Raw genomic sequence first — 21396 nt, forward strand, 5'->3', positions numbered from 1 at the left:
CCCTCATGCTACAGAAACCCAAAAACTGAACCAGTAAAAAGCTTGCAGATTTAAAGTCAAACTAACTTGGAAGTTTTGAAGAAAAAAACCTATTATATAGCTGGTGTTATTGCCATGCCTCTCCTGTCTACCTTACCTTCTATAATTAGACATGGTTTGAACTTCTCATTCTCTCCTCCATATCCACTTAACTCTTTCATATTTCCCATTATGCTGTGTTTCTGCACTGCATTCTGAGGTCTCTTTAGCTCAATAACTCATTGTATGAGGCTAGTCTTATTAGCTAAATAAGATAAAGACAGTACAAAGTTATAAAATGGACCAATTTCCTTCATAAATAGAGATTTAAAAAACAAAATATCAGTAAAATGAATGAATTAGCTTATAAAAGGTTGGAAATGGCTCAGGTATCAAAAGATAAGGCATTTGATAAAGTTTGCCACCATTTATATATAATATTGATCAGGCTCCTTAAACTGATAAAAAGTATCTATAAGAAATTTATGCATAACTTCCTTATGCAAGATGAAATATTCCCGTTAAAATTAAAAACAAGACAAGTACACCCACTCTTACCACTTTGTTGAACTAGTAAAATTTAATGACATTGGTATAACACATTAGGATTTTTAAGGAAAAAATAAAGTGCCAGAATTTACAGACTATCCACACAGAAAACCCAGAGGGATCTATAAAACCTATTAGAATTAATAAGAGAATAACAAGGTGACTGGATGTAAGATAAATACCTTAAAATCAATTGCATTGCTATTCACAAGAAACAAAATCTAACAAAAAGACAAGCAGCTAAATAGCAACAAAAATGTAACCCATTCAGAACCTAATAAAAGACGATAGATATTACATATCTAATAAAGAGATATAAGACCACTATGGATAAAATTATAAACCTTTGTTTAAATGATTAAGGAAGTCCTAAACTGAAGTAGACCTAGGATATTTAGGGATGAAAAAGATTTAAAATGCTACAATTCTTCTCAAATTAATTCCCATAAGATTTTCAGGGAACTTGATAGCTCGTTACAATATTACACTGAAGAGCAATGTGTCAACAATATCCAAAGCATTGTTGAAAAAGAATAAACTGAAGAGATCTAGCATATCAGATATCAATATTCATCATAAAGCTATTATAATGAATACAGTGTTGTTATTTCAGAGATTAAAAGCAGTTACCCAATGTAAATGAATACAGAGCCTAAAATAGACCCACTCAACTACAGGCCTATTTATATATGAAATAAAAAATGTCAAAGGAAACAATGTAGATCACTGACAAAAGGAGCCCAATAAAAAGTGCTGAAACAGTTAACTCAGATTTTTTAAAAACCAAATTAAGTACTCATCTTCACAATAAACAAAAATCAATTCCACATAAAGACTGTATGTGAAAGTCAAAACCATAACAATTTAGATGAAAATATCTTTTGAGTTCACGATAAGGTAGGATTTCTTAAACAGGATATAATAAGCATAAAGTTTAAGAGAAATGAGAAACTCAACTATATTAAAATTAATAACCATTTTTCAAAAGACACCATAGAACATGTGAAAAGACAAGCCAAAAGATGATATTTGCAACAATTAAAACTGAAAGCTGACACTGCTGTCTGGTATCTACACTCACTTCTTTTTGGAAATGGACCCATATTTTCTAATATTTGGGGGCTCATATCTCCCAATATTCTTTGCAGTTCTTTGCCAAATCATGCTGGCAACGGTAATATGTGCCACTTTGAAGCCTTATTCATAAAAACTTCCTACATATCTTTCTCTAGGCCCCTCTTCTCTTCTTTTTGGCTGGAGCAGACATGATTCCAGCACTACGTTGGTAGCCATATTGAAAGTTAATGGAGCCGAAAGATGAAAGGACCCTAGATCTCCAAATCACTGCTTAGAAGTTGAAAATCCAAGTAATACTCACATTGGAGAGCTATGTAAAGAAGAAATAAATTATTTTAAGCCACAGAGATCTGGGGTTTACATAATACAGAAGCTTACATTATGGTCAATAATATAATAACTAACAAAAGATTAGCATCTAAAATAAAGAAACTCAACAAAAAGACAAAATATTCTAATAGAAAAATGAGCAAAAGATACAAAAAGGTATATCATGTAACATAAACATGAAATGCTCAATCAGGCTCATTAGAAATCAAAAAAATACAAACTGAAACCAGGATGAGATACTATTTTATCCCTTTTAAGAATGCAACTAAGAAGTCTATCATTTCAGATAGCCACCGTGGCAAGCAATTTGGCATTTTCTTGTAAGTCTGATCATTTGCATACCCATGACAGGCTATTTCACCCTTAGAATATAGCTTAGAGAAAGTCTTACACATGTGGGTAAGGACACATGTACTACAAAGTTCATAGCAGCAGTGTATAAAAATTCCTATAGCTAAAAAGAATGTTCACGGACAAAAAGAATAGATATAAATAAATTGTAGTTTATCCATATAACAGACTATTCAGACAAGGAGAAAAAATATATAGCTACACTCAACAGCTGTGAGTTATATTACAAAAATAAAGTTTAAAAAAAACCACCTAGCTGCAAAGCATAATAGACAAAGAGGAGGGTATTTTTAAGGTTTAAATAGAAGAAATAATAAATGATATATTATTTCAGAAAACAGTTTTAATAGGTAGTAGGACTTAATAAAAAATAAAGTTAAAATTAATATCCACAAGAGTGATTATTTTTAGGGAAATACGTAAAATGGGATCAAAGAGGAGCACATCAAGAGTACTGGCTGGGTGCACAGACATTACATTTATTTTCCTGTGGATTTGAAGCATTTAGTAATAAATTTTCTGAAAAGAAAGTGAGACCATAAGGGAAAACAACATACAGAAAATTCTCTGCCACTTAGGAAAGGAAGGATTAGACTATTAGTGGAACAAAATAAAAATAAACAAGCATGTGGTTAAAATTCACAACTCCAATCTTGTGGTCTGCTGTTAGCCACTTGAAGTGACTCTCATTCACAGGTAAATAGAAGGCTTAGATTTCTTTCTTGTCCTCTACTGTAAGATATTCCTCCAAGGCAAGAAACAGAACTTCTGCATGAAAAAGATAAACAAGCACTCTGAGATAAGAGCAGGCAGTCATTCAGAATTCAGCTAGTTAAGAACAGGGTGCTAAGAAATCAAAGGTCACAGGTTTCAATCCCATATGAACCAATTAGCTTTGCCCTTTTCTATGGCAAAGACTGTCAGTTAGCTTACCAATAATTCTGATTATAAGTGAGATCAGGAAGAAGAGAAGATAAATCACCACCAATACAGGAAAACACTTCAAATTTACTAACATGACACAAGTCTTTTTTCTATATAATGTTATTAAGACAACAAATTAGTAACCTATTTTACTCTAAGTTCCCACCATGCATTGCCTCATGTAATTTTCATAAAATTCTTGTGAGGTAGGTACTTTTATAATACCCATTTTACAAATGATAAAACTGAGACTTAGAGAAATTAAGTAACCTGCCCAAGGTAACACAGGGACAAGGTAACAAGGGAGCAGACTACAGAATTTATGTTGTTGTTATCTATTACTCTAAATGTAACCCACAAAAATCATGCACAAAATGTCCCATCATAAGCATTTGAAAAAATAAGTTAGGGACAGGAAAAAAGGAAGAAAAAATTAAATATTCCTACCATTTCCCCTCAACTATATAAACTACTTGCCCTCTTAGTCTCTTATTAATCAAAGACTGATCCCTAGACAAGCTGTCACAGCACCATCTATCTGGGAATGTAACTCCCAGGCTCCAGTCTAGACCTACTGCATTAGAATCTACTTTAACAAGCCCCTACACCAGGTGACTTAGATGTATATTTAAATCTGAGAAGCACTTACCTGGACTATCTGTTCTCAGCATCCAAGACACAACACACACACTTTCTCACCTCAGGGCCTATGCTTATTCATTTCCATAAATTTTCAAACTCACAAATAGTGCACTTTCTCCGTGAAAGCTTTGACAACTCTTTTCCTCTCCATACACATGTTCTTTGTAAAACTTCTTTCCACAAAGTTTGCTCATACTTCCATTATAGCACATTTTATAATAATTACTTTCTTGTCCGCATAGCTATCTATAAGATTCATAAAAGAAGACTGTTTTATTCCTCTTTATATTTTTTGACATTAAGCCTCACACCTAGGATACAGTAGAACTTTAATAAGGACTATGTAACTGAATAATGCATGAATGAATAAATAACAAATGGATGGATGGAAGAATGGATGAATGAAAAGAAGAGTCTACCTGGACTAAATCCTTGAGAAGAGTTACAGTATTGACATGATAAAGAATACGTTACTCAGTCGTAGAAATCCTGAGTCACCCATTTCTCTTCATTCCTCTTTCCACTTCTCTCTGTATAACTTCAATGTCCTCCTTCCTGCTAGGAGACATGCTAGAATAGTATTTCTTGCCTCAGAATATAGCAAATCTATTTGTCCAGTTAGTTAGCCCTCTGAAACCTGGATTCATTTTTAATTCCTCCCTTCTTCTCATACTTCACATCTAAGACATCTTCAGATCTTGTGGGCTCTATACCTTTGAATATTTCCAAAATCAGTCTGTCTCACAACCTACTCTAAGCACCCATCTTTATCCTCATAGCTGTCCCTTAAATCTGTCCCCCAGCTCCCATCCTGGATTTCCTATAGTCTCTTTTCTGTATTCCAGCCAGGGTGACCCTTTTAAAACTTTAAGTTAGATCTTATCATTCTTCCGACTGAAACACTTCAATAGGTTCCAGGCTGCATTTCTATTTGAAACACACCAATGAATTTCCATCTCAGAGTAAAACCTACATCCTTATGGTGGCCTAACAAGACCCTAGGAGAATTGAGCCCACATCTATCTTTCTGAGGTCATCCCTTACTTTTCTCTCCACAGCTCTCTCAGATCTACCCATACTGGAGGAGTATTTAAAACAGAAGGCAAAAGATCCTTGATGGACAGAACTGCAGAAAAGAAGGAAGACCACTGTGATAAATAAAAATTCTATATGAATACTGATTTTTTAAATGGTAATAATGATAATGTCCTACAGGACTATATATATATATATAAAATAAAGTGAAGAGATAAAGGAGAATGTATTAAGTTCCTTGCATTGCATGAAAAGTGATTAAAAGTAAGTTAAAATACACTCTACAAAGTCAACTGAGTTGATCCTATCAGATTAAGCTTCCTACATGTAACAATTTAAACACTGAGCAAAATATAAAAACAACCACTTGAAGATAACAGAGAATAATCAAACAAAGGAAGAAACCGGACAAGAACTGATAGTTGGAAAATAGAACACCATTGAGAGACCTTCCCCTTTTTATAAATTTTTACCTGAGGGTGGCCCACAATAGATACTATGTGGGAAGGCTAAAATTCCCAGTAGAAACATACAGGTAACAAAGTTCAGGCCTGCCACACAGCCAGAAAGGGGAAATTCTAAAAAAGACAAAAACAGAAGTATGACTAATACCTCAACTATTCATGCACTAGACAGACCTCTCAACAATTCAGCTATGGTGGAAAGAACATAAAACACAATTTAACTGCACCCACCTAAGGGGAATGAGGGTTTAGAGTTTAAGTCAAACCTAGTTAAATTCCAATTAAAAACAAAACAAAAAAACTTCAGTACATACGTAAGTAGTACAACAGAAACCAGAATATCTATAACATATCTGTTACAGTATACACTACACAATCCCAAATTATTAGACACACAGAAAACATTAATACATGACCCATATTCAGAAGCTAAAGAAAACCACTCATCAAAAAACCCAAGAAGTCCTAAAAGATGGAATTAAAATATAATAATTTTAAAGGCCCTATTTTAACTATTACAACAAGGACCTAAAGAAAAATATGTTTGCAAGATATGAATAAATAGGGAAACTCCACAGATACATACACACTACAATAACGAATCGAATGAAAATTCCAGCACTGAAACACACAATATTTAAAGAATATTTCACAAAAAGATTAAAAACTAATTAAGGATAACAGTAACTTGATTATAAATTGACAGAAATTAGGTAATCTGAAGATACATAGATATTGATTGAAAAAATGAAGAGAGACTTGCTGATCTAGGGGAGAACACCAAGAAGTCTAATACAAGTGAAATGGGAATCTCAAATGGAGAAGAAAGAAGAGTCGGAAAAATAACTGAGGAAATAATGTCAACAGGCTTCCCCAACTTACTGAAATAAATAAATATAATTTTTTAATAGAAGTCAAGAATCCCAGCAAACTGGAAGAAGGCTGACTAAAATGAAAACCACACTTGGAAACATGATAGTTAAAATGCTTAAAACTAAATTACTTTTCTTAAAAAAAAAAAAAAAAGCAGACAAAACTGGAACATCACATTTAAGTAAACAATGAAATAAAGTCCCTTTGACTTATCATCAGAAATAGCAGAGTCCAGCAGAGAGGACACAGAAATTTTTTAATTGCTCTTAAAAATATATAAACAGTTGGGGCATGTGCATGACTCAGTTGTTTGTATCCATCCACCTCTTAATTTGGCTCAGGTCATGATCCTAGAGTCATGGGATTAAGCCCTGCATCGGGCTCTGTGCTGAGTGTCATTAAAACTTTATGGTTTTTGCAAACTTTACTATTTTTATGTTTTACTTCAACAAAATTACTTATGAAACATTTCAAGTATTTTCCATAAAACTTTATAAATTATCCTTAAAGTTATATTTAAGTGCTAAATGCCAACATTGCCAAGACACTTTAAAGATCAGTAAGAAAGTAGGAGATCTATCAAATATAAAGAGGTATTATAAAGTTATACTAATTAACACAATATAACATTGTATAGGAACACAGAGAATACAGAACCTAAAAACTGACTCACAAGTATGCTGGAGCAGGATATATAAGAGGTAGGCCAGCACCACAAAGAAAAAAGGGGGAACTGTTCAGCAAGTTGAGCTGGAAAAACTGGTTATTACTGAAGAAAAATAAATAAATACAAATGGATCCTTACTTTATACTACACACAAAAAAACCATTCCAAATGAATTGCGAATATAAATGACATAGACAAAGCTTCAAAATTTTTTAAGAAAACAGAGGTACAAAACTTTCTGTCTTTGGGGTAGGGAAGGACTTCTTAACTGAGATACTAGAGCACTAACTATAAAAGATTAATTTGTCCAAACTAAGAATTTCTGTTCATCAAATGACACATTAAAGAAAATGAAAAGATGTATACACTGAGATAAGATATCTGCTACCCATTAACTTACTAGAGATTAATACTCAAGAATGCTTTAACTTTTATCAATCGAAAAGAATCCAGTAGAAAACTGGATAAAAGTTAAAAATAGATGTTTTGCAGAAGACGGCATGCAACTTGGCATTTGAATCATTTGAAGATGTTTTTTTATCAGTGATATGCACATGAAGATCAAAATAAAAAATTATACTTGAATTAGCTGCCAACCGAGAAGTGTGACAATACCAAGTGTTGAAGAAGATGGGAATCCACCAGATCTCTTACACATTGCTGGTGGAATAAAGTTTATTTTTGAAAAATAAGTATTTTGTGAAAGTAACATTTTTATACTCTACACTCAGGAATTCTATTTCTAGATATATATTTCACCTAAATTAATGCATATATATACATATATATACCAAGAATTATGCACAAAAATTTCTATGCCAGTATTATTCATAATAGCAAAAAATGGAGATAACCCAAATACATATCTACAAATGAATGTACAAATAGTTATGATATAATCACATAGAATAGAAAATTTTAAATAAGTAAAATAAAGAGCTATACCAAACAAATGTGAATCTTAATAACATAATGATAAATCAAAATTGCCAAACCCCAGGCAACAACACATTATGATATTTTTTTAAAACGTTTATTCATTTCTGAGAGAGAGCATTAGCAGGGGAGGAGCAGGGAGAGAGAGAGGGAAACACAGAATCCGAAGTAGGCTCCAGCCTCTAAGCTATCAGCACAGAGCCCAACGCGGGGCTTGAACTCAGGAACCATGAGATTGTGACCTGAGTCAAAGTTGGAAGCTTAACCGACTGAGCCACCCAGGCACCCGTATCATGGTATTTTTATAAATTATAAAACTAAACAACATATTACTTCCTTATAATTTTTAGGTGATAAAACCAAAATAATCAAAATGAGGAGCACCTGGGTGGCTCAGTGGGTTGAGAGTCAGACTCTTGATTTTGGCTCAGGTCATGATCTCATGGGTTGTGAGAGTGAGCTCCACATGGGGCTTCGTGCTATTAGTGTGGAGCCTGGTTGGGATTCTTTCTCTCCCTTTCTCTCTGCCCTTCCCCGCTCTCTCTGAAAATAAATAAATAAACATTAAAAATAATAATCATCAAAATTATAAACAGTTTTGTAGTTACCTTTGGTGAGAGAATCAGGGTACCAGATAGGGCAGAAGCACACAAATAGATGTAAGTCATCTATTCTTGGATTAGTTGATGGGGCAAAGGCCATTTATTATAATAAACAAATAAGTAAAATAGGCCTATGTGTGTAACACAATACTGTGTCATGATACAAATTTTATGATTAATCCTGTGTATCTGATATCCAAAAAATGTAGTATAATACAATACAAACTGTTGTCTCGGTGGCTGGGTTTCAGTTGGTTAAGTGTCTGACTCGTGATTTCAACTCAGGTCATGATCTCACGGTTTGTGGGATTGAGCCCCAAGTCAGGCTCCACGCTGACAGCATGGAGCCTCCTTGAGATTCTCTCTCCTTCTCTCTCTGTCTCTCTCCCCTGCTCATGCTATTTCTCTCTTTCTCTCTCAAAATAAATAAGCTGTATAAAATTAAATTATATTAAAGTAAAACCTGTTGTCTTAAAGTTGAATTGTTAGCAAGACAAAATAAGCTATACTCAAGAATTACTGTTAAAGGATCATTAATAAACATTTAAGTACTCAATTACATGTTTGTGTTCATTCAATTTCTTAACTGAATTAATACATTCTAAAATGTAAAGAAATGCTGAATGCTTTAATACTTGAATAAACTTATAGGAATGAGATTATTTTCTTTCAATACATATATATTTTTAATTTTTTAATTTTATTTTAGAGAGAGAGCACATGAGCAGGGGAGTGGGCAGAGAGAGGGAGAGAGAATGAGAATCTTAAGCAGGCTCCATGCTCAGCACAGAGCCTGACATGACACTTGATCCTAGTACCCTGAGATCATGACCTGAGCCAAAATGAAGAGTCAGATACTCAACTAACTGTAAGCCCCCTTACAATATATATTTAGAGCTGAAAGTTACCTTTAAGATTATCTTAAAGAGATGTCACTGAACATTTCTGTGTGCCAAACTCTGCACTTGATATGCAATCTCTTGTTAATGCTTACAAAACTCTATGACATAGATAGCGATAATACTAACATTTTTGTTTGTGAGGAAACTTTGGCTAAAAGGGTTCGGGAACTTGCTCAAGTTCACCAAGCTCACAGGCAGGGCTGTAATTTGATCCCAGGTTTACCTGACTCCTGAAACTGCGTATTTATCTTTACACTTGACTACCTCAGGAATTATACCAGGAAGTAGGTAGAAAGGTCAAGTGACTTGTCCAAAAACATATATCAAAAGAGTGGCAAAACTGGGCCTAAATGGTATTAAGTACCATATCCCAGGCATTACAGCAACTACTTTATGAGACATCCTATTTATACGCTTTCCATTCAGCTTAAAAGTCTAAAAATGGGCATGACTTATTAATTTGCTGTTCATTATTATATTTCAGTCAAATGTTTCATCATCATAGCTATGCCAGTTATACCCTATATTTATTTAAATAATTATTTATTTTGAGAGAAAGAGACAGAGTATGGGTGGGAGACAGGCAGGGAGACGGAGACAAAGAACCCAAAGCAGGCTGGGCTCTGAGCTGTCAGCGCAGAGCCTGACATGGGGCTTGAACCCACGAACCAAGAGATCATGACCTAAGCTGAAGTTGGACGCTTAACTGGTCAGCCAGGCGCTCCACCCTATATTTCTATATGCATTTCTATATAATCCATATGGTACATAACATTCATGTCAACAAAGAGTACAACACTTATATATATATTTGTTTTTGTCAATTGTAGGAGAAAATTCGATATTACACTAGGTAATATTTTTAGAAAATGTCTCTCACCTGTTCTGAGTGCTCTGAGTCACTTTCTTGAGGAAAAGGATAGGGTGCTCCTTGTGATTCCTGAAGCTTTTCTTTTAATTTAGCAGTTTCTTGCTCTTTTTGAAACAGTTGATCTTGAAGACTAACAACACTTTGCCGGAGCATAGCTTCACTTGATTTTGTGGTTTCAAAACAAATATGTAACTCATTGTAAAGCTGTTTCAAAAAATATATCCAAATTTATTAATAATCAATACAAATCATGTCTGTATAAATATATATACACACATATGCAAATCTATAAGGACTATATATGACCTAATACTTGCCTGCAAGTGATTTTAATACTCTAGGGGGGAAACAAAATATAAACAAATGGAAGATGAAATGATATAATCAAATATCAATATAAAACTACATTGATATTTAAAAGGCAACATGTATTATTTGGCCAGTGTAATATAGAAAAAGTATGCTAAAATTCCTGAGGATGAAAACACCTTAAGCTAGCTATATTAGAGGGTTCTATGAGAAAGAGAGGACCTGAAATGAGTCATAATACGATTGCAGGAATTGAATAAAAACAAAAAGTCATTCATAGGTGGCAGAAATGTGAAAACATTATGTACTATTATAAGAAAAGACAGATAGAGAGCATAAGATTTATCAACCCAACTGAACTCAACATACACATTTGAAAGAAAAAAAGAAAAACCAAGAGTCTTTCATTGAGAGTTCATTACGTTTGACTGATATAGTCCCATATAGTATAAATTAGCATCTACTGCTGCCAACAGGGGAGGAGGAAGCAGAAGGAATAGCAAGAGATGGTCAGGTAGTAAGACAACAGACAGAATGTAAAGACTCCTGAATGTCAGATTAAGAAAGGTGCACTCACTCCTGTAGGCAACTAGGGATCACCGAAGACCTTGGACAGAGTGGGATAAAACAGAAGAAATGTTCTGAATCCATGATGGATAACTTAAAATTTTTTTTAACTCAAGGCAACATGAATTAAATAAATTTAAAACTAGAGTTTATTAAAAGTGAGACAGCATATGGTATGTATATAAGTGGTTTCATACAGAGAGTCACACATGATTAACCATGGTATTCCTCCAGTATTCAGGAAAATACATGGTGATGAAACTCCTAACTTATGATTGTGACATGAGGGATAAATCAATTTGTGATAGCCGATTTACATAAAGAATCCCTATGTATATTTGTTGATGACACTGGGAAAGTGACCTAAGAATCATGATATTTGGGTCTTTTTGTTAGGGCTAGTAGTGAAGTAGTGAGATCTTATAACAAAGCAAAAATCCCCAGGGATTTTTGCCCAAATTTGGGAGCTTTCAAATTTTCCAAGCTCAAAATTATGGAGCTAATACACTAGGTCTTTAGGTTTGCTCACCCAAATGAAGGTTGGGAGAATCCTCCATTAGCTGGCCTTGCCTCTTGTAAAGAAACTTAACTACACAAAAGATACCAAGTACTTTTCTGTATGTAAGCTATACTTTAATTTTTTTAAGTTTAAAATTTAATAAGGTTTGAAAAACTTCTTCTCTAAATGCTTTTTCTCAGACATATACTTTGTCATAAAAACAAGATCCTCCAAACCACTCCTCACATAATATGCTCAATATACTTTTTATGTTCTATAAGGGATTGTACCACTATATTATTGTAGCTACTTCAAATAATCCATTTCACTTTACAGCCAAAGTCTAAGCAATTGTTATAAAGGAAGGGCTGCCTTTATGATTTATAAAGAATTTCAGGAAATGAATCGGTACTATCCCTCTCAATTACCTTTACACCAGGGAGCATGTCCAGTGTCCTTTCCACAGTTGAGAGCATCAGTCTAGAAGGGAAAAGAGAGTAGGAACCTGACAGCTTTAAGGAACAATGATGGGATCAGAGCGGGCCTTTTAGAGACCTACCTGTGCTGTGTTGCTGCTGTCATGATTGAGTTCAGGTAGAAAAGGAAAAAGCGAAATGTGGAGACAAGAGCTAAACTTTCTAGAGAGATGAAGCTAAGATAAATGAAGTCTGCTCAACAGCATACAGAGTTACTCAATTATACCTCAATTTCAAAATATTTTAAAAAAGAATGTATAAATTTCAAATATTTGAGAATCTCATGAACACTAAGTATTGACCAACAAGAACTCATAGTTTCCTTACACTGCCCAAGGTACCAGGAAGAATGATAGTGTGTGGTCAGGTTTGAAGACCAATTTACTGACCATTAGTGCCAACGGTTTTCTTTGAGTGCCATGTCTTGGGATCTTCCTCCACAGATACAAGGCTTAGGGCCAATTCATATATGAAAGAAGGCACTATCTTATTATCTCTTCTCTTGTCTCCTCTCATGTTTCCCCTTTCTTGCTTCTGTAAAAATAGACTGCTTTCTTTTTGTGTTCTCCACTTTGTTCTGCCATGCAGTTTACACAAGTGTACCCCTATTCAGAATTTTGTCTGGCCTGATTTGATGTAACTCTAGATACTAAGGCAAACTCTATCATTCTCTGAAAATATCCACCCTTCCAAGCAGCAGGTGGAAAAGAATCAAAAAAGCCCAGAACAGATCATCTAGACCAGCTCTGCTCCAGGAATTGGCAAAGGCTCTTTAATTCCTTGGTTCTTATTTCAAATACACATCTCCTGCTTGGCTATTCTCTTTGATGGCTGTTTGGATGTCACTTATTTAACAGCAGTAAGACCACTCAGCTGTGGACTGAGCGTGAAGGACATAAGGACAGCCCTGCAGCCATAGTTAATTCTAGGCCCCAGGTCATCAGTAAACTTCACTAAAATAATAATAATGATGATGATGATGATGATGATGATAATAACAACAACAACAACAATGGTAGAATGAGCAAAAAGAGGTCTCAAGTGAGTAAATTAGGTAATATAACAAATTCATTCATCTGTATCAGTTTAGGCATCTGGAGTTAGTAACTTTTTCTTTATTAGAAATAACAATTGTTCACAGCACTTTTCAGGCAAGCCCTTTTCCCCATAATTTCTTTCCCCTCAGAGTCCAAAAAGCTGAAATGGATCAGAATTTTTTGCAGGATTCTGGCCTATAAAAACATTTAATCATACATTCCCATAGATACTTTAGAAATATCAATCATTATAATCCATAAGTAATTTATTATGCTTACTATTGATGTTGCTTTCTGTCAAAGAAATTTTTTTTTCTGTTGAAGAAATTAAAACCTAAAAGGTTAAGAGGATCTCCAGGGGACAGAAAACAAGTTATCTCCAGAAATAGGACACCAAACTCCAAGTCCTTTAATTTTCAGGGACTTATACTGAAGTGCTCTCTTTCCCTTGTTTGTATTGATGTTGAGGAACAAGAGACTTTATAAACCTTAACAATTTTGGAAGTACATATGATCTGTGACCCAATGACTAATTTGGTTAAAGAATAAAAATTTTCCTTATTTAGTGATTAAGTATATACTATTTGCTACTCTGATACAATAAATTCTACAATTAAAAACCATATCTGTTTGCAGCAGAAAAATGCGAAGAAAAAAACTGATTTAACATGCAGTTTAAACTGAAAGTATGCATCAGATAACTCCTTATTTTCTCAGAATGATATTATCATTAAATAGTACAAAAAGCAATCAAACACATATATAGTATCCCAAACATGTTAGATGATCTAGAAATTATAAATGTTATACAATCCGCATCTATAGTTAAATGACACATATGTATACAAATGACATGCAAAAGTAGAAAAACAATTAAAACTTATATAAATGACTACAGGCTCAGCAGAAGAAAACACACTAACTTACTTTATTTATTTTGATGAGTGTGTCTCTTCCAGAGGAGCCCTCCACATTATTAGGTTTTGTGTATAAGATTAATGAGTTGTTATGGGGACCTGTGGGAAGATATGGTTCACCTCTTCTCTGGGCTCAAAGGTTTTTCCAGTTTTCTCTCTTCACTTTTGTCTCCCTTTCATGTTCCCTTCAACCTACCACTGAGGGCAACTAATTTTATCTTCTCTGATAATGAAATGACTACTGTGAAATAAATCAACTTAATAAATGGGAGAAAGGAGGAAAAATGGGAGGGAAAGCAACAACAACAACAACAACAAAAGTAAGAGAGAATTCAAAGAAAGAATAAAGGAAACAGAAACTCACTCCATGAGAAACAGTAAATTAAGAAGACCTAACTCTTGGATGCCTGGGTGGCTCAGTTGGTTAACTGTCCAGCTTCAGCTCAGGTTATGATCTCACAGTCCATGGGTTTGAGCCCTGCATCAGACTCTGTGCTGACAGCTCAGAGCCTGGAGCCTGCTTCAGATTCTGTGTCGCCCCCCTCTCTGTCCCTCCCCCCACCTTGTGCTCGCTCGCTCTCTCTCTCTCTCTCTCTCAAAAATAAACAAACATAAAACAATTTTTAATAAAAAAATTAAAAATTGCAATGCCACAACATAATTAAAAAAACGAATTTGTATAAGCAGGAGAAAGAGTGGCTGAAGAATAATGATGGCAGCCCTTTGCACAAAGGATAGGAACACGTGAGGAGCTCTTTTCACAAAAAGGATGCAATGGAGCAAGCAACGCACCCAATGTGGAGCTTAAATTCATGACCCTGATGACCAGAGTCACATGCTCTACTGACTGAGCCAGCCAGGCACCCAGCAATGAGCTCCTTTGAGTAACATTTAACTTAGGTATCTAGATAAATTTCCCAACATAAAATTATAGAACATTGAAAGAATTTTGATAAGAATGAATGACGCATATTTATAGAATCTATTTACAGAGTCCTTTAAGGGTAAGACCACATTATTCTATGTATAACTGAACTATACAGTGAGCTTTATAATAGAGTTTAAGATTGGGGATTCTGGACCGAAGATCAACTAGATTTGAATTCAACCATCTTTAGACAATACTTTAAGCTTCAGTTACTTGATCTATAAAACAATAAAGAATAATAATAATAAACCACATAGGGTTGACGTGAGACTTAAATAGTAAAACAAAAAAGGCTTTTTCCCAATTGCTAATACACAGTAAGTTCAGTAAATGTTAACCATTATTATTATATGGTTGCTGGATATGACTTGCATTTGTGCCTCAGCCTATATCGTGTATGTCTAAAATAATGTGTGTAAATGGAAACGCAGACTCTCCTTGGCTTATCATAAAATTTTATATTGTTTAATTATGATTGTGCTCCATCTACATGGCCTTTCTCCTTGTCTTCTTAGTTTCTCCACCTTATACCACTTTAGAACCATTTATTCACACAAACAGTTAAAAATTAAGTGGACTGGAATATTTAAATTTAGACAGAAAAATATGTCTGCAAAGTTTAAAAATACTCTTGCTTTCAAATAAGTATCCATGATTTTTAAACTGTACTATCCAAAGTGGTATATCATTATACACAACTCCTTCAGGTTCAATAATTTAACATTTACTGATGATTCTCATGTGACAAGCAGGTCCCTATCAAACTTCATGATCTCCTGTGCATTCTCAACACATAATAATTTAATAAGGCTTTCTTTATATATGACCTAAGAGTAAACTATATTGCATTAATATGATGTTACTAGCTTTTTCATAAAAGGCATGGTTCCTAGGCCTGGGTGTGGGGTGTGGGGTGTGTGTGTGTGTGTATGCCTCTAGATATTCCATATTTCCTAGTGAATACTAACAGTCTGAACTGACAACACAGAAATGTTTATTGCACCTTTATTTACAACAGTAAAAATTTTAAACAACATACATGATCAACACTGGAAATATGATTAAATATATTACTATTCCCAAAACAGGTATATGTCATGATATTGTTTTAATATAATATGAAGTAAAAGATATTAGTGTATCCACAGATATGTTAAAATGCATTTTAAAAAACTGAGAGGAAATATTCAAAAGGTTAAACAGCATTTGCCTCTAGGAGATGGAATTATAAAAAGGTTTTTTTCGGTGTACTTATAGATAATTATTTACACAAAGACTACCAAAGAAAAATTAAATGTAGTATCTAATAACTTCAGGAAAAATTTATAAAATATAAGTAAATATTCAAGGACTTTTGGATTGAGTGTAGTTGAGTATACTAATGAAAACTTTATGAATAAACAACTACAATGATCTAAATAATTTTAAAATTAAAATACCACAAAGAGAATTAAAATTTCAGAATAAATATCAAGTTAAAAATCAGTTAAGAGTCCTACACCACACCTCTAAGAAGTAACTTTCAAGGAACAAGTAAGAAGAAACAGGAATTCAAAGTGAAGAAAAGAAAAAAAAAGTAGAGAAAAGAGAGTATGAGAAATAGACTAAACAGGGAAATTAAGACTAACATCAGATGTTAGTTTGCTCTTTTTTTCCTGCCTCTATACTATTCATAAGCACAACAAATTCCCATCACATCTCTCATTATCTAGAATGATTCTTGGAATCATAATTCTGGGGAAACAAGCATAAGTTTTCAAAATTCTCCAAATCAGATTTTGATACGGTCTAATTCTCCAAATTTAGTAAAAACAGGAAGTAGGTCATTTATGGCTTAAGGTAGAGTTCATATAATAAGAATTATAAGAAACTAAATTGTTTCACTGAGGTCTTCTTATCTTCTCAAAATAAATATCATGAATATCACTTCATCAAGGGAAACCTCTTATCCCTAAACATAGGAAAAGGCCCAAGCTATATACTTCTGCTATTAAATTATACATCATTCTTACTCCTCCTAATCAATTATCAGTGATCAACCAGACTTTAAGCTGTAAGAGGTGAAGAATAAGTATAGTAAAAAGGTTACCTATGCATATAACAGGAGGAAGAGCTTTCAGGCAGAGGAAAAAAATGCAAAGAACTTGACGTTGAAGAATACTTGTATGTTCAAAAGAAAAAACAGAATTAAATGTGGCTGCAGTGGAGAGATTAAGCAGAAGATACTGCAAAAATGAAATCAGAGAGGTAATGCAAAGCCAGATCATGTACAGTCCCCCAGGTTGTAGTAAGAACTTGTACTTTTACTTTTTATGAGATAGGAAACCAATGGATGGAGGTAAAAGAAGGAAGGACTTACTAAGTTTTAGCAAGAACATCCTGACATCTGTGTTGATAATGGACTCAAAAGAGATAAGGTCAGCAGCAAAGAAATAAAGTGGGAAACTATTGCAAGAATTCATGTGAAACCTCAAAGTGGTTTAGACAGAATGGTGAAAGCAGGGGTAGTAGAAGTAGTAGATATATACTGAAGGCAGAGCAGACAACGGCTTAGTTGTATTTAGATACACTCTTTCCTAATGGCGCCTTGGTGGCTCAGCTAGCTGGTCAAGTGTCTGACTTTTGATTTCGGCTTGGGTCATGATTTCACAGTTGTGAAATCAAGCCTCACACTGGGTTCCACACTGGTTCCTCACTGGGCATGGAGCCTGCTGAAGATTCTCTTTCCTTCTCCCTCTGCCCCATCCCTCACTCATATTTTGGCACATGTGCATGCATGCTCACTCACTCTCTCTCTCTCTCTCTCTCTCTCTCTCTCTCAAAAAAAAAGGATATATGTATATATAACCTAAAGTTCAGAGAAGACCTTCAGAGTAGATAATCAAACGGGGGAGTCAACATATGAACCGTTATGATTTTTTTATATAGTTTATTTATTTTTGAGACCGAGAGACACAGAGCATGAATAGGGGAGAGGCAGAGAGAGAGGGAGACAGAGAATCTGAAACAGGCTCTAGGCTCTGAGCTGTCAGCACGAACCGTGAGATCATGGTATGAGCCGAAGTCAGACACTTAACCGACTGAGCCACCCAGGCGCTCTGGACAGTTATGATTTTAAAAGCCTAGGTGACCAGATAAAATCACCTAGAGTGTGAATTTAAACACAGGGGGGAAAAAGACATACTATGATTAGCGCCTGGGAAATTTAACATTTAGACAATATGAGACTAGGGAAAGATGAGAAAGAAACAGAAAAAGAACAGCTAGAACTGAAGGAAGAAAACTATATAACCACAGTGCACTGTAAGCCAGGAGGGGGTAATAAAAGAAGGTATTTCAAGGCACAGAGAGTCATCAACTAAGACAAATTTTATTGATATGTTAAATAAAATGAGGATTGATATATGATCACTGAATTAAGCAATGTGGGGGTCACAAGTAATTCAGAGAAGAGAAATTTTAGCAGAGTTTAGGGGTAAAGACTTGACAGGAATTGGTTCAAGAGAGAACAGGACAGGTGAACTGCAAGAAAACATGACAAGTTTTTCAAGGAATTTTGGTGGAAAAGGAAAAGAAAGAGAAGGAAGAGAAGGAAAGAAATACATAGTGGGGGTCAATACATGTTTTTTGTTATTTGTTTTGTTCTTTCTCCCAGATCGGAGACACAACAGCTTGTCTATATGTGGTTAGGAATGGTCCAGTGGGGAAATGATGCTACAGAAGAGATGAAGAACATCTCCTTCTTTGAGAAAGTTGATGACAACAAAAAGTTGGAGAAGGAGACCTTAATAATCATCAAATTGTATTATAAATCCACACAATATATGTACATGCTGGAAGACAAAGTAGAGCAGGAGGAGCGCCAGAACTCTATCTATGTATTGTCATGGAAATACATCCAATGCATATTTCTTGAAAATTACAAATTAAAGAACAGTAAGTATAAGTTAGTAAATATTAAAAGTATAATATGTCTCAATTTGTGATATGTGTGCATATACACACACATCTAATATCTACGCATGAAAAGGGTCTGGAATGACCACTCAGATGATTACACCTAGGTACAAATGAAATGAAGTGGTGTGAGTGGAAGGGTATTTGGATCTGTTAGATTAGCAGTATCAGGTCTTCTACAGTATTCTCTCAGTATCTCAGAATAATTTATTTTTATAATGTTTGTATAATTAACAAAGAAAATAATTTTAAAATATTCTGTTCTAGAGAAACTCTCAGATACATTCAAATATTAAGAGTAGTTATTCTTTGGCAAGGGCTTCAGGTAGGCATGCAGAACACTTTATATTTTTTGTTTCATATACTTCTATATTATTTGAAAATTTATCACAAGCATATAATACTTTGGTAATAATTCATTTAAAATGTTTAAGTATTCAGTTGTATGAAATGATTTAGAATCTATAAATGTTCTAAAAGTAGGTTATAAAGGAGATGGTTGCTCTCTGTAGTGATTGCTAATGAAAATCAACTAAAGTAGAAATAAGGCTGAAACATTTTGTCTTAAATTTTAAGTCAAGCAACTAAAAATATTCTTAGAACACAAGATTGAAAAATGAAATATCAAAGGAAACACTTCCTTTTTTCCTCTTTCCAAGCTCTTTCTTGCTGAGAGTAGAAAGAGTAAAAGAAGTACTAGCAAGTAAGAGAAAAGGGTTGTGAGGTTGTTACTAAGCAACCTTAAAGACATATCTGAATATAAATTGCCAAGGGGTGGGGGGCTTGTAAGCAAAATTTAAGAAAGAAAAAGAAATGGTTGAGGTAAATATACAAGTGAAAAGGATGAAAAACTTAAAGTTACTAATAACATCCAATTTTTCAAGTCATTTTAGCAATGGAGTCCAATTTAGGGAATCCCACCAAAAAGAAGAAAAAGGGCAAGTGGGTCTATTCTAAGTGGAGAGAACAGGCTCCACCCCTCACCTGTTATCATCTGCGGCCTGAGGGACACTATGGAGGAACACGGAACACAGACTGAAAACCACTGTTCCAAAGCATTATTTAAAAATAAGTGTTTAATGTTTACTTAATATTTACTACTACTACTAACATAAAAATGTTAATTATAGTATTGGACTTTCATGGTCCTTTTTTAGAAGAGTGAGTTAAATAGAAAACAACAACACAGATTGCACTATTTAACCACTCTAAGCCATGGCTGCCTCAACTATTAAAAGGGAATAAAATCAATCTTATGAGATTGACCTATACAGAAACCAAATTGTTTCTATAAATAACTTGGTACACTACACAAAACATAAAGAATTCAATAAAGGTGTTTTTTTTAAATTACCAGCCATAATTATTGTTGCTGAGTCAGTCAGCACACCTAAATATCTAGGTAAGCCTTCTTGAGTAGTTCCTAAAACAACTGTAAAGTAAGATGACTACTTAAAAGAAACAGACAAAAAAAGAGAAAACTCTTGGAAAATATTAACCCTGAAGCCTTCCTCAGCATATCCATTTGTATCTGTGCAGATGTCCCAATGAAATAATGCAAAATTCTATAAAGAAAGACCACTTTAGGTTATAAACTATAACCATAATTGATGAATAATTTCTCATAAGAGAAGGCTGAAAAATTCCATGCCCCAAATCCTTTCTGGGTTGGGGGCCACAGTCATAGTATGTTTCAGAGTATATATCAAAATTCCATTTTATAAAAACAATATTCTACAGCGTAAACTTGCATCTCTATTTTAAATGTTTCAGCTTTACCAGCCATATAGAAAAATCACAAAATTTTAAATGATACCAAATTGAACTGCATTTCATTTTTAAATTTGAAGAAATATATATAAAAGGGAATAGTAATAAAGAAATGCTGAAATCTGAAAAAATTGAATTCTATGTATTTTTATAGGTGCATACATATAAATTTACATTCTTATGACAGAATAGAAGCATACTTTTTGATATGATATGCTTTCGGCTGTGTGGACGTCCTCCTGGTTCCTCAGCACTTTCTGCGCGTCCATGTTCAGAACCTGGAGCTGCTGGATCAGCTCCGCCTGCTGCGCCGTGTGCGCGCTGTTCTGCTCGTAGAGGTTCTGCAGCTCCAGCAGCTCCTTCCTGCGCCAAACAAGCCGTAAACAGGGAGAAGCGTGAGTAAAGAACATCTCAGGTACGTAACTGTGAAGTTATAGACCGTCTTTCAGGTTTTCATCTATTATTTTTTACTGCAGGCAAACCTATTAATGAAAGAAATAACATATAAAGTATTTAATATTTATCACATACTCCTAGAAAGTATTGATAGTACTATAATTTTCAAAGCCAAATACTTATCAATTTTCTTTTATAGCTTGATAGTAATAAAAACCTTGGATATACAGACATAGCACCACCTTCTTATTGAAATTAAGTTACACTTCAGTTCCAAGAACTGATAAGTACTGATGCCA

General features: G+C 34.2%; 1 protein-coding gene across 1 annotated transcript in view; it reads right to left on the reverse strand.

Annotated features, from left to right (window-relative positions):
* The window catches only part of CNTLN (centlein), a 291923-nt gene that overhangs the window by 150943 nt on the left and 119584 nt on the right, over nucleotides 1-21396 (reverse strand). Inside the window, exons 7-8 of the mRNA XM_029920696.1 lie at nucleotides 20902-21064; nucleotides 10251-10445 (exon numbers count right to left, since the gene is read on the reverse strand). Of these exons, the coding sequence (XP_029776556.1) occupies nucleotides 10251-10445; nucleotides 20902-21064 (358 nt within the window). The remainder of the gene's footprint in view (nucleotides 1-10250; nucleotides 10446-20901; nucleotides 21065-21396) is intronic.

This window comes from Suricata suricatta, chromosome 13 (assembly GCF_006229205.1).
Source record: "Suricata suricatta isolate VVHF042 chromosome 13, meerkat_22Aug2017_6uvM2_HiC, whole genome shotgun sequence".
In the NCBI taxonomy this organism is placed as follows: Eukaryota; Metazoa; Chordata; class Mammalia; order Carnivora; family Herpestidae; genus Suricata; species Suricata suricatta.